The sequence below is a fragment of the Symphalangus syndactylus genome, chromosome 18 (assembly GCF_028878055.3).
Source record: "Symphalangus syndactylus isolate Jambi chromosome 18, NHGRI_mSymSyn1-v2.1_pri, whole genome shotgun sequence".
Classification (NCBI taxonomy): Eukaryota; Metazoa; Chordata; class Mammalia; order Primates; family Hylobatidae; genus Symphalangus; species Symphalangus syndactylus.
Window position 1 is genome coordinate 21,886,451 of NC_072440.2, and position 13,750 is coordinate 21,900,200.

The following is a 13,750-nucleotide window of genomic DNA, read 5'->3' on the forward strand; positions in this document are numbered from 1 at the left end:
AGAAGTTCTAAGTACAGAGTGAGCCTCACCTAAGTGTTTGTTGAAGAAATAAAATATCGGGGCCGGGTGCGGTGGCTCACGCCTGTAATCCCAGCACTTTGGGAGGCCAAGGCAGGTGGATCACGAGGTCAGGAGATTGAGACCATCCTGGCTAACATGGTGAAACCCTGTCTCTACTAAAAATACAAAAAATTAGCCAGGAGTGGTGGCGGGTGCCTGTAGTCCCAGCTACTCAGGAGGCTGAGGCAGGAGAATGGCGTGAACCCGGGAGGCGGAGCTTGCAGTGAGCCGAGATGGTGCCACTGCACTCCAGCCTGGGTGACAGAGTGAGACTCCGTCTCAAAAAAAAAAAGAGAAATAAAATATCAGCTGGGCACGGTAGCTCACACCTGTAATCCCAACACTTTGGGAGGCCGAGGTGGGCAGATCACCTGAGGTTGAGAGTTCGAGACCAGCCTGACCAACATGGAAAAACTCTGTCTCTACTAAAAATACAAAATTATCCAGGTGAGGTGGCACATGCCTGTAATCCTAGCTACTTGGGAGGCTGAGGCAGGAGAATCGCTTGAACCAGGGAGGCAGAGGTTGCAGTGAACTGAGATCGTGTCACTACACTCCAGCCTGGGTGACAGAGTGGGACTCTGTCTCAAAAAAAAAAAAAGAAGGAGAGAAAGAAAAAGAAAGAAAGAAAATACTACAGTGATCCACACACACACACACACACACACACACACATTTTCTCACCCCAATATTTCCCAGCAAGGAAGGTGCTGGTGCCATTTTACAGATGAGCTACTGGGACTCAGAAAAGTGGAGTGATTTGCTATGGTACACAGCAGGTAGGTGACACAATGCAGGTGGGAGGGCAGAATTCTGGCTACTGGATGCGTAGTAGGTGTTCTGGCCTAGTCAGGCTGGCCCAGCCACTGGGAGACTTGGCTTTCCTGCCACAGGTGGTACCAAGCCTGTGGCGGGGGTGCCCCATAGCCCTGGGCCCCGAGAACCACTGGGCTGCCTGGTGCTAGTGAGGGTACTCACCTCCAGCTCGCAGGAACTCCGCTCATTGCTGCGCCTGCAGCCGTTGCCCATGCTCTGTGAGGCAATGAAGCCGCGCAGCTGGTCTATCTCCTCTGACAGGCGGCCATGCAGCTCCTGGGAGAGGCATGGTGGTCAGGGGAGGGGTGCTGGGACCCGCCTGTGTCCCCCCAACCTGGGGCCAGGCCCACCTGGTTGTGGCGCAGCAGCTCCTGGCCCTCCTGCTGGCAGCGGCGCAGCGTGTGCTCGCGCTCCTCGGCCTGCCTCGTGAGCGTCCCAATCTCCAGGCACTTCTGCGAGTACTGCTCCGATAGCACCTGCAGCTCCCGCTTCAGTGCCTCCACATCTGACCTGCCCCAGAGGAGGAGCAGAGGAGAGCGTAGGTTATCTTGCCCCTGCCAAGCCTGGAGTCCAGTCAGGGTAGATTCAAAGCATCCCAGGACTCTGGGGTTCCCTCTCTAGGTTTGCCTTTAGCCTGCTGTGGGCTGTGAACCAGTGACAGCCTCTCTGGGCTACAGGTGTTTCCCCTAAGTGAGGGTAGCTTGGAGGAGCCCATCTTTTTTTTTTTTTTTTTTTAGATATTGTCTTGCTGTCACTCTTGTTGCCCAGGCTGGAATGCAATGGTACAATCTTGGCTCACTGAAATCTCTGCCTCCTGGGTTCAAGCGATTCTCCTGCCTCAGCCTCCCAAGTAGCTAGAATTACAGGCTCCCGCCACCACACTCAGCTAGCTTGTATTTTTAGTAGAGATGCGGTTTCACCATGTTGGCCAGGCTAGTCTCGAACTCCTGATCCCAGCCTCCCAAAGTGCTGGGATTACAGGTATGAGCCACCATGCCCAGCTGGAGGGGCCCATCTTTAAAGCCCCTGAAGCCTCAACATTCCAAAACTGTGCTCTGGGGCAGGGAGAGGCCTAGTGGTCAACAGTGTGACACTGCAGCCCAGCTCTAGGGGAGACTAAAGGGGTGAAGAGGTGGGTGGAGGCCGGGACCAGCCAAGACAACAAGGCACCTGAAGGACTGTCTGTGAGGACTGGCATGGGGTCTGCCTGAGGACCTTCTGCTTCTGTTTCTTGCATCCATGAGACTGGAGCAGGAATCTCAGCTAGGGGCAAACTGATGTGTCCTCTGCCAAGGGGCCTCAGCAAAGTTTCTCAACCCATAACCATTAGGGTGGGCAGTTGGGCCCTGGCATCATCTTACTGGTGCTGCTTCCGGAGGCCATCTGGGCCCTGCTGGAGACTCCGTGTTTTGCTCAGCTCTCGGCTCAGCTCTTCCTGGTAGGCCTTCTTCATGGCTTCAATGGCTGGAAGCAGGGCAGAGAGGCACAAGAGAGACTGGAGGGGGTTCAGCAGCACCAAGTGCCACCAGCTCTAAGACGCCACATGTACTGGTGGAGACAGGACCAAGGAGTGCTATGCAAAGAGCACCGAACCAGAAGTCCAGAGCAGCCCAGGCTGTGTCATAAACTGAGTGGCTTGGGGTAAGCTCTCAACCTCTCTGAGCCCATCTATTAAGGGAAGATAATCCTGTTGGACGGACCCTGCTGGGGAGACAGCTCAGTGCCTGACCATTGGTACCTCCTGTTCTAGTGATTTCCAGGTAGGACCCCACCTAGTACACCCGCCCTGCAGACTCTGAGGGCTCTCAAACAAGGCCTATCTGCTTTGACCAGCCTAGTGGTCAAGAGCTCAGGCTCCACAATCAGCATAAATCGATGTGACTTAACCCCTTGTGCCTCAGATCCCTTATCTGGAAAACAGGGATAGACAACAACAGTACCTTTCCTCCATGGGGTTATTGGAAGGTGTGTGGAGCATTTAGAACAAAGCATGGCTCAGAGTAAATGCCCCAACATTAGCTCCTGCTGGCTTTATTCTCAGATTGTGAGCTCCTAAGGACTGAGACTGAGGTTTTTTTTTCCCACTCAGGGCCACCCAAGGTTTTACCCACGATTCTAAAATCCAAAACTTCTGAACATTGAAAGTTTCTCCCTTTTTTTTGAGACGGAGTCTTGCTCTGTCACCCAGGCTGGAGTGCAGTGGCACAATCTCGGTTCACTACAACCTCTGCCGCCCACTTTCAAGTGATTCTCCTGCCTCAGCCTCCTGAGTAGCTGGGATTACAGGCACCTGCCACTGTGCATGGTTAATTTTTGTATTCTTAGTAGAGACAGGGTTTCACCATCTTGGCCAGGCTGGTCTTGAACTCCTGACCTCGTGATCCACCCACCTCGGCCTCCCAAAGTGCCGGGATTACAGGTATGAGCCACAGTGCCCGGCCTTTTTTTTTTTTTTTTTTGATGGAGTCTCGCTCTGCCACCCAGGCTGGAGTGCAGTGGTGCAATCTCAGCTCACTGCAGCCTCCGTCTCCTGGGTTCAAGAGATTCTCCTGCCTTAGCCTCCTGAGTAGCTGGGATTGCAGCTGCCCACCATCACACCCAGCTAATTTTTGTATTTTTAGTAGAGATGAGGTTTCACCATGTTGCCCAGGCTAGTCTCGAACTCCTGACCTCAGGTGGTCTGCCTGTCTCAGCCTCCCAAAGTGCTGGGATTACAGGCATGAGCCACTGCACCGGGCCTCTGGTAACTCTTTTGGTGGCAATCCCCACCCTGAATGGACATGAGGCTATTTATGGTCTTTATTATTCCACTTGTGTGATTTTTATCCATTTCACAGCAGAAACCTTAGTGCCAGATTACAGGGCGAAATCTGGATTCTGCTGAGGGGGAAGGGGTCTCTAACACATGTGGCTGCAAAGGCGATCTTCCTAAAATGCAGAGCACACTGGCCCCAAGGCTGGGTTCGAGTGCATGAGCACTTGGCACAGCACTGGCAGGTTGTAAGCTTCAGATCATGTGACATTGACCAGCATTTCTATCGTTCTGCAAACCCCTAGTGATGCCTAGGAATGTGCCAGGCACACAGCAGGTGTGCAGTGGCAGGAGGGGAGGGAATTGCCCAGGATGAAGGGTGCTCCCGTGGGAAAGATGTGGGGCCCAGTGCCTGGCACACAGCTGGCATGGACAATGCTCACACCTTCCCCTGCTCTCCCCAGGGTCTGGCCCATGTGCCCAGGGAGGAGGCACTCCTATGAGGACAGGGGATGCAGCTGATCAGCCTCTCCCCCATGCATGTGTGTAGCGTGTGCCTTTAAGCAGACTCTATGGTGGCTGCAGGCCCCTGAGCAGGAGGAGTCACCACCCATGGTAGTGGTGATGTTGGGGGCGGGGAGGGTATCATTTACTGCCTCAGTTTCCCTTTTTAAGAAGGGCTACAGGCCAGTTCTTGGAGCTTCCAACCCCTGCTGACCCTTTACCCCAAATGTGGCACTGAGACCCCTACATCTTATTTGATAAAGTCCTCCCCAGTTTGGCTAGGAGGAGCCTCAGCACAGAGGCTCACAGCCCAGCCTGCTGTGCCCCACCCAGGGTCCATACCTGAGGCCGTGGCTGCTGTCTCCTCGGCCAGGAGCCACTCCTTCTCCTGCTGCAGCCGCTGCAGCTCCCGCTCGTGGTGCCGCTGCAGCTCCTCCATCACCTGCTGGTGTGAGGACTCCATCTCTGCCAGGCTGCGCTCACATGCCTCCTGTGGGCCGGAGGCCAGGGTGTCACAGGCTGCCCCGTTCCTCTGGACAGCGGCCCTTCCCCAGCCTCCAGAGGAGAAGGCTCAGGGGCAGGTACACCACCTCCTCCTGGGTCCTGGCACCTCCAGTCTGCACCTGCTCCTGCTCCCATCCCCACCCCACAGCTCCTCATTCACAAACCTCACCTTGTCACTCCTGCTTCAAGCCCTCCAGGGACTCCTCATCCTACAGAGTCAAGTCCCTGTTCCCATGGCTGACCTTTACGGTCTCATCCCTGGCCTTTCTCTGCCAAGCAATCTTAGAGTTATGGTTGCAGCACGTTCACACCTCTGAGCTTTAGCTATTCCCACTGCCTAGAATTTTGTGGGTTTTTTTTTTTTTTTTTTTTTTTTGAGACAGTCTTGCTCTGTCACCCAGGCTGGAATGCAGTGGAGCAATCTCAGCTCACTGCAACCTCCGCCTCTGGGTTCAAGCAATTCTTCTGCCTCAGCCTCCTGAATAGCTGGGACTACAGGTGCCCACCACCACGCCCAGCTAATTTTTGTATTTTTAGTAGAGATGGAGTTTCACTGTGTTAGCCAGGATGGTCTTGAACTTCTGACCTTGTGATCCGCCGGCCTTGGCCTCCCCAAGTGCTGGGATTACAGGCATGAGCCACTGCGCCCGGCCTGGAATGTTTTTTTGGCAACTTTACCTCCCTGGGTAATTTACCGACCTGCAGCCCAGTTTAAATGTCTCTCCTAGCTCTGTCTCTGGGCAGTCTCTCCCCTGCCTCAAAAGGTTCTATCTCTGCCAGACCTGAAGACTGAGAAAATCTGACTGGTGCAGTCCCTAGGGTGTAGGCCAGGGCCTGACATGTGGCAGGTGCTCAGTAAATGAGCTGAAACTGATGATGTAATACAAAATAACACTTAGGAGACAAGATGGGCAAGTATCTCAAAGACTAATAATACCCACTGCTGGGAGTGTCCGCCATGACGGTGTGTGTGTGGGGTGGTCCGGTGGCATCATCACATTTTGCGACCCCACTGGTTGACCTAGTAGGTTACTCCTAGAAATGATCCCACAGAAAGTCGTATGTGTACAGAGACTTTTGGAACAAGGGTATTCCCTACAGCAAGGTTGGTAACAGATGAAAAGTGGAAACAATCTAAATCCCTATCAGGGGAACTCTTGAATAAATGATGGGATGGAGCTTTACAATGGGCCACAGGCAGCTGCTAGACAGAGTTTTTGTGTGGATGCTGTGGAAAAAGATCCCAAAATGAGGTGGTGAAAGTTGGCTTCTGACACTACACATGGTATGATCTCACTCACGGAAACAAACGTGCAGACCTGTCCGTCCCAGTGAATGGACGTGAAAACACAGAAAAGGTAGGGAGGATATTGTGGGTGGCAGAATGATAGCCCCCCAAAGTCATCCACATCCTACTCCCAGGATCTGTGACTATGTCATGTTACGTAGCAAAGAGGAATTCAGGCTGCAGAGGGAATCAAGGTTGCTAATCAGCTGACCTTAAAATCGGGAGATTATCCCAGATTATCCCTCAAGCCCAGTGTAATCACAAGGGTCCTTAAAAGTGGACGAAGGGGGCAGAAGCAAAGAGTTCAAGGGAGGTGTGACCAGGAAGGGATGGTCAGAATGATGTGAAGGACTCAACTTCCCCTCTGCAAGCTTTGAAGATGAAGGAAGGGGCTGAGAGCCAAGGGACGCGGGCGGCCACCAGAAGCCAGAGAAGGCAAGGGATACAACGGGTGCCTGCAGAGGAACACAGTCCTGCCCATGCCTCGGCTGCAGCGTGGCAAGACCTGCGTTAGACTTCTCACCTACAGAAGCGTGAGGTAATACATGTGCATTATTTAGGTAGCTGTGGTGACAGGTTACAGCTGCCACCAGAAACTGATAGGCAGGCGGCAGCAGCCACCGACAGGACCCCAGGGTGGCAGCTGGCAGCGGAAGGAGTGTGAAGGTGTTGATTTCCAGCCTTTCAGTTTGTTTAAATTATTTTTGAAAATGTAAACATTTCTTTTAATATAATTTAAAAAATGTTTAAGGTCATTAAAAAGGGAAGGGGAAGAAGAGCCAGGGAAGAAACTAAGGCACAGAGGGTCAGATGAGGGACTGTGTCTCCCCAATGCAAAGGCCACCTCCCCGCCTCTCCAGCAGCCACACCTGGGGACGATTTGATGGAGGAGCAAGGGCCAAGAGCTTCACGTGGCGACAGGGGTGTCTGTCCCCTGGCTTCTGTTCCTGCCCTCTATATGTCTCCTGGCTTAGGACAACAGAACACGGCTTTGGACCTCAGAGGGGGTCTTCATCCTGGCTGCGCCTTGGAGTGAACCTGAACAAACCCCTCGCCCCCTCTGAGCTTCAGTCTTGGCATCTGTAAAGCAGGCCTCACAGGACCAGCCCCCGAGGCTCCCTGGGCACGGGAACCCTGTGCACAGAGGGAGATGGTACGCCAGCACCCACCAGTGGGGAGCCCAGCAATGTGGGGGTGGGCACTGCTCTTCTGAAAAGGCCCAGACCAGGCAGGCAGACCCAGCAGCTCAGGGGTGCAGGGGCTGACATCAGGAGGTGGCACTCAGCTGATGAAGAGGGGCTCCTCGGGGCTCTCTCACCTACCTTCCTGAGTGGCCCAAGGTGTCCTGATCCTGGCTGCCACCTCTGACATGGACATCAAAGTAGATAAAGAAATGCCTCTGTCCCCCACTGCAATAGTGGGGAAGGGTTCTCTTTACCAGACATCCAGTGGGTGAAGCCCCAGACTACCTGAGAGCTGTCCTGCAGCAGCAAGCCCCCAACCCCTGAAGGAAGGGCACCCACTCAGCCTGAGATACCAGCTGGGGAATCCCTCCCAGCTGTCACTCCTCCAGGTCCACCGAGTTTCCAGCCGCCTCCGCCCGTGCCTGAGGGTGACACAGATGACTCAGCTCCTCTTCTCTGCTGCCCTCCGCATCTGGGGTCACTCCTCCACCTGCCTGGTCTTCAGCTGTTTCCCAATTATTCCCTTCTCCCCTCCCACCTGCTCCCCGTGCCCATCCTACCCTAACGGGATGAAACATTGACAGACTTTGGTGCACCCAGTGGGGCACCTGGGGACCAGAACGCCTGGATTCCAGACACAGGTCTGCCTATAGCTCAAAGGTCACACCCTTCTGTGGGCCTCAGTTTTGCCACCTGTAAGCTGAGAAGCCAAAGCAGTGCCTTTTAAACGTCATTGTAGTGCCAGAGCCTTTATCTAAAGGAAATCTAAAGCTGGCTCTATGAGTAAAATGGACAAAGGCGGGCCAGTGCAGTGGTCACACCTGTACCCCCAGCACTTTGGGAGGCCAAGATGGGAGAAGCACTTGAGCCCAGGAGTTCAAGACCAGCCCAGGGAACATAGTGAGACCTTGTCTCTACAAAAAATTTTTTTTAATTAGCCAGGCGTGGTGGTGTACCCTGTGGTTCCTACTCAGGAGGCTGAGGTGGAAAGACTGCTTGAGCCCTAGGGTTTGAGGCTGCAGTGAGCCTCTGCGCCACTGCGCTGTAGCCTAGGTGATAGTGAAAGACCTCATCTCTAAAAAAATTAAAATAAAATAAAATGGAGGAAGATGAAGCCGCTCTGATTATAGGTGGGTATGAATGGGTCCCAGCCCCACCCACCCAGAAGGCAGCCCCTGGAGCTTCTTAGAGCAGAGTGCAGGCAGAAGCCCCCACGCTGGGGGCCTGGGAGGCCCTCCCACCTGCCTCAGCTGGGGTGTTGGGCCCCCAGCTCCCTTCTCTGCCTCAGGGTGGGAGGCTACACGGCACAACACTGGCTCCTCCCCTGCCCCTCCCCAGGACAAAGTAAGCCCCTAGCTCGCCCTCTGCGTCCCACCCCAACTCCCCTGCCTGCTCCTCTATCAGTGGAACCTCCATCCACTACTTGGCCCCAGGACGGTCTCCGGGCTTCCCTGAAGCAGCAGCTCCAGCCTCAGGGCCCCCAAAAAGGCCCCTCTGCCTTCCGTAGATCTGGTCATCCAGTCCTAAATTCTTCTTCCTCCAGACCCTTGACATTCACCCTCCTTCAGCCATTTCCTAACGCCTTACACTTGGCCCTCTCCCAAGCCCCCTCCACTCCAACATCACTTTCCTGATGTCACTATCTGACCCCAAACCTCTGAAAGTCTGTGGAATGAGCTTCTAACTCTTTGTTTGTTTTGTTTTTTGTTGCTGTTTTTAGATAGAGTCTCACTGTCACCCAGGCTGCAGTGGCAGGATCTCAGCTCACTGCAACCTCTGCCTCCCGGGTTCAAGCGATTCTCCTGCCTCAGCCATTGGAGTAGCTGGGATTATAGGCGCCCACCACCATGCCCTGCTAATTTTTGTATTTTTTTTTTATTAGAGACAGGGTTTCACCACTCTGGCCACACTGGTCTCGAACATTTGACCTCAAGTGATCTGCCCACCTCACCTCCCGAAGTGCTGAGATACAGGCGTTAGCCACTGTACCAGGCCAGAGCTTCTAACTCTTAGCTCAGCACTGGAGGCCTCCATGATAGGCACCAACCAGCCTTCCTTCTCATGCCCCAGCCAATGCCTTCCTGAGAGCCCCCTCATGACGTGACCTCCCCTTGGAAACTTCTAGAAGGCTCCTCCTGCCTAGGGCCTGGATCTCAGCCTTCTTTTCTTTTTTTTTTTTTTTTTTTTTTGAGGTGGAGGAGTCTTGCTCTGTCACCAGGCTGGAGTGCCATGGCGCAATCTTGGCTCACTGCAACCTGCGCCTCCTGGGTTCCAGCGATTCCCCTGCCTCAGCCTCCCAAGTAGCTGGGACTACAGGTGCGCACCACCACACCTGGCTATTTTTTGTATTTTATTAGAGACGGAGTTTCACCATGTTGGCCAGGTTAGTCTCGTTCTCCTGACCTCGTGATCCGCCCACTTTGGCCTCCCCAAAGTGCTGAGATTACAGGTGTGAGCCACTGAGCCTGGCCCCTTCTTTTCTACTTTAGATAATGGTGTGATAACTACAGACAGCTGGTTGTCAAATTTTTAGTAATTCTGTGATGTAGTTGTTAAGCACAGCCATTAAAAATTAAATTTATATACTTCCAATTAACTACATTAAAGACAAGGTAATAGATACTCAAATTTATTACTTCCTAAATATTTCACTGTGTTTTATTATGTGTGCTCTTGGGGTCAATCACATCTACTGTATCTGCATGGTGGAAATCCTAGTGAATAGTGTGACATCTCTTCCCAACTCTGTGTCCAGGGACTTTGTGCTGGTAATGCAGCATTCGCCACAGTGGGAGTATTTACACTGCAGAATTGGTAAACATTGAACATCGGGGCTTGATTTATTGTTTTGTTGATTGTCTAGACTTAAGCAAGTGATAAGAAAATGCTAATAATGCAGATTAAACTTAAAAGCATGTCACATCTATGACCATTACATTGTAAATAGAACAAAAAATTGCAAAAATATTCTGAATAGAATATTCTCAAATATTCTCAATAGAAAACTACTATCCGATTTAGCAAAGAAGTAGCTGACAACATGGACCAGTAAAGTTTCGACAAATGTCTTCTCATCTTACTCATTACCATAAACAAAAGTGTCAACCAGTATACATGTTAAAACAACCCCCATTCGTTAATTAGTTGTGGATACAAGAGTATGGAAAAAATCACTGAAAGCATTCTGAGAAAAATCCATTTGCTATACGGAATTCACAATAAAATTATATATTTTTTATTTGTAAATTGTGTACTAAGCATTGTTTTTATTGGTAAAATTTATAATAAACTTATATATGTGTACACACACACACGTTTTTTCTAGAGAGTTAGTTTGTCCTAGTTGTGACAACCAAAAGTATTCCCAGACACAGCCAAATGTCCCCAAGGGGGACAAAATGGACCCCGTTGAGAACCGCTGTCCTAGGCAGACGGTGCATTCTCTGAGGGCTACTGGAGGCTCCCCTGTCCTGCAGACCTCCTTGTGTGGGGCCTCGGCAGGATTTCCCTGTGTTCAGGGAGTGACTCTTGGGGCCACTAGCCCCCCACTTCCCCGGGGCAAGGGTCCGAGTGCAGAGTGTCACACGGGGACTCACACACAGGCTCTGCAGTCAGCCGGACCCTCGCTCAAATCCCATGTTTGAGACCTGCAGGCGGGGTGGCCTCGGGCAAGTCACATAACCTCTCAGAGCTCAGTGGCCTTGTCTGTAAAACGGGCACAGTGATCACACCCACCAGCTGTGGGGAAAGTAAATGAGATGACGCATGTCAAATGCCCCACACAGGTTCTAGCACACACAGGAAGGGCTCCCAAAATCTCAGCTGTTTCCTGATAACATGGCAACCAGAAACCTGCCCCCTCCCCCTGAAAAACAGCCCCCCGGCCTTACCTGTGAGATATAGCCTGGGGGGATGTGGCCATCCTCCTGGGATCTCGGTGCGCTCTGAGGAGCCTCCCCTTGGAGACGCCATGCCTCCAGCTGGGCCCGAAGAGCCTGAACCTACGAGGGAGAAGGGTGGTCAGTGGGGCCTGGAAGCTGGGGCAGGGCTGGTGGAAGGCAGCGAGGAGCCCACAGGCTTCCAGCTCCACACGGATACAAGCCCAGCGTCCCTGGAAGGCTTAGGAATGGCTCAGGGTTTGAGAAGGGCAAGCAGCCCTGGAGTGAGATGTGGCCAGGAGAGACGCTGGGCTGTTTCCTGGATGGCCAGGTCAATGACCTGGGAGAGCCTTGGCCCAGAGAAGGCTAGACAGGGTTAGGAACAGGAAACTGTGGTCACAGATGTTTATACATCATGTAGGTGACAGAGGAAACATCTTTGAGCCTCAGTCTTCTCGTCAGTAAAACTGCTGAGGTCCACCCTGGGGGTAGAGGCCGCTGTGAGGATTCCATGAGTCAGTGCAGGCAGGGAGGCCACGTGCAGAAGACGCACAATAAACGGTCTCTCCCTTCTTCTTTTTTTTTGAATTTGAGACAAAGTCTGGCTCTACTGCCAGACTGCTGGAGTGCAGTGGCTTGATCTTGGCTCACTGCACCCTCTGCCTCCTGGGCTCCAGCCATCCTCCCACCTCAGCCTCCCAAGTAGCTGGGACTACAGGTACGCACCAGCATGCCCAGCTAAATTTTGTATTTTTTTTTGTAGACATGGGGTTTTGCCATGTCGCACAGACTGGTCTCAAACTCTTGGCTTCAAGGGACGCTCCCACCTTGGCCTCCCAAAGTGTTAGGATTACAGGTGTGTGCCACTACGCCTGGCAGGTCTTTCCCTTCTCTTCCCACTTCTCTTCTCTATGGCTGCTAAGGGCAGAACTAGGAAAAAAAAAAAAACAAAAAAAAACCAAACCAAACCAAACCAAACTACTAAGGTCTAAGGAAGAAGATTCTAGTTCGCACGAGTGTGGGGTGCACACTCACAGCAGATCAGGGGTGAGCTCCCCATCACTGTAGGAGTGCAAGACAAATGCCAGGGCATGAATGCAGGGACTGGAGGAGCGCTGGGGCAAGGGGCCTCCTAGAGAGCCAGCCGTGGTGCCTACCTCCTTCTCCAGTGCCTCGTGGCCATCACTTGGGGGCCCTCGGCGCTCTCCTCGGCTTTGGTTGAGCAGGGCAGTGAGGGGCACCCGCTTATTCTCCCGCAGGGGCAGCTTCTCCAACTCCTGCCACTTCTTCTCGATCTCCTCACTGAGCCGGTTTTGCTGGTCTTCAGTCAGGGGGGCACCCAGGCCCCGGCGCGGCCCCTCACCAGCAGGCACCTCTGGGGTCCTGCTGTCTGTGGCCTCAAACCACTTGCGCCGCTCCTCGGAGCGCTGGGCCAGGTCCCGCTCCAGCTCCTCCTGCTTGGCCAGGCGGTCAGGAGTGCGGGCTGGGGTGCGGGCCCGCTGCGGGGAAGCCTGGGTCAGCGGGGAGAGCTCCACGTAGTCCAAGGCCTGACGCTGCCCGTCCGCCTTCCGAGGGCCACCCCGGCTGATGACCTCAGAGCCCGCCCGCTGCTCCCCTGCCTTCAGGGGGCCCTTCTGGGTGCTGTAGCTGTGCAGCGCGTTCTCCTTATTAGAGTCCGAGAGCCTAGAGCACCAGCAGAGCCACGTCAGGTGGGTCCTCACCCCCTCAGTCCCACAGTGAGCACTTTTGGAGTGACACCTGTGTGCCAGGCCCTGCGCCAGGGGCTGGAGACAGACCCCAGGGAAGGAAGCAGCCCGACCTGAGCTTCCTGGTTGACAGACCCTGGGAACATCCCAGCTCCACCTCTTGACAGCCCAGGGACCCACCAGGATGCCTGGCTTCCCTCGCCCCCTCTTCTTGTTTTTGTTTTTCAAGGGACAGGGTCTCACTCTGCTGCCCAGGCTGAAGTAGAGTGGTGTGATCATAGTTCACTGCAGTCTTAAACTCCTTAGCTCAAGTGATCCTCCTGCCTCGGCCTCTGGAGTAGCTGGGACTATAGACATGCACCACCACGCCCAGCTAATTTTTTAAATTTTTGATAAGAGATGGGGTCTCAATATATTGCCCAGGTTGGTCTCGAACTCCTGGGCTCATGTGATCCTCCCACCTCAGCCTCCCAAAGCTCTGGGATTACAGGCATGAACCACCACACTGGTCCCTTTGCCCTCTTTGAGCTTCAGTGACCTCATCTGTAATGTGGGACAGCGACATCTCTCAGATGATGGGCGTGAGGACGGGGTGGGCGAATGTGGAAAGCAGGCAGGGGGCTTTTTGCAAATGGTGATCAACGAGTTGATGTAGGAGACCAATGTCCCGGGTTCCCAAGGCTCACAGTGGCAAGGGGGATGCCCACAGTCACTGCTGATGGAGTGAAGGCGGGACCTCGGGGTGCACAGAACACAAGTTGCAGAGACTCTGAACAACTATGGCAATTCTCTTTATCCACAGTCAGAGTCATAGCTGGGTAGGTGGTCACCCTGCCAAAAACTACACTCGCAGTATTCCCACAGCTACTTGTGGCCATGTGACTATAGGCTGCTGAGTGGGTGTGGCAGGTGGCTCCCCTGAAAGGGCAGAAGGGCAGAGCGAGCCCCACCAGGCCAGGACTGCATACCTCGGGGCTGTTCTGAAGGGAGACATGAACATCTATCTCGATTAAGCTACTGTGCCTGGGGTTTCTTTCTTAAAGCAGCTAGGCCTATAC

The 13,750-nt window shown here is 53.4% G+C and overlaps 1 protein-coding gene across 21 annotated transcripts in view; it reads right to left on the reverse strand.

Annotated features, from left to right (window-relative positions):
- The window catches only part of TRIOBP (TRIO and F-actin binding protein), a 78,585-nt gene that overhangs the window by 5,738 nt on the left and 59,097 nt on the right, over positions 1–13,750 (reverse strand). For 17 of the 21 annotated variants that reach the window (XM_063623047.1, XM_063623053.1, XM_063623046.1 and 14 more), the window contains 6 exons: positions 12,144–12,669; positions 10,999–11,109; positions 4,475–4,622; positions 2,238–2,340; positions 1,227–1,386; positions 1,039–1,152 (listed from right to left, as the gene is read on the reverse strand). In XM_063623047.1, coding sequence (XP_063479117.1) covers positions 1,039–1,152; positions 1,227–1,386; positions 2,238–2,340; positions 4,475–4,622; positions 10,999–11,109; positions 12,144–12,669 — 1,162 coding nt within the window. Of the gene's footprint in view, positions 1–1,038; positions 1,153–1,226; positions 1,387–2,237; positions 2,425–4,474; positions 4,623–10,320; positions 10,847–10,998; positions 11,110–12,143; positions 12,670–13,750 lie in introns of those variants that run through there. The other 4 variants (XM_055251759.2, XM_063623056.1, XM_055251762.1 and 1 more) reach the window with 2 other exon arrangements.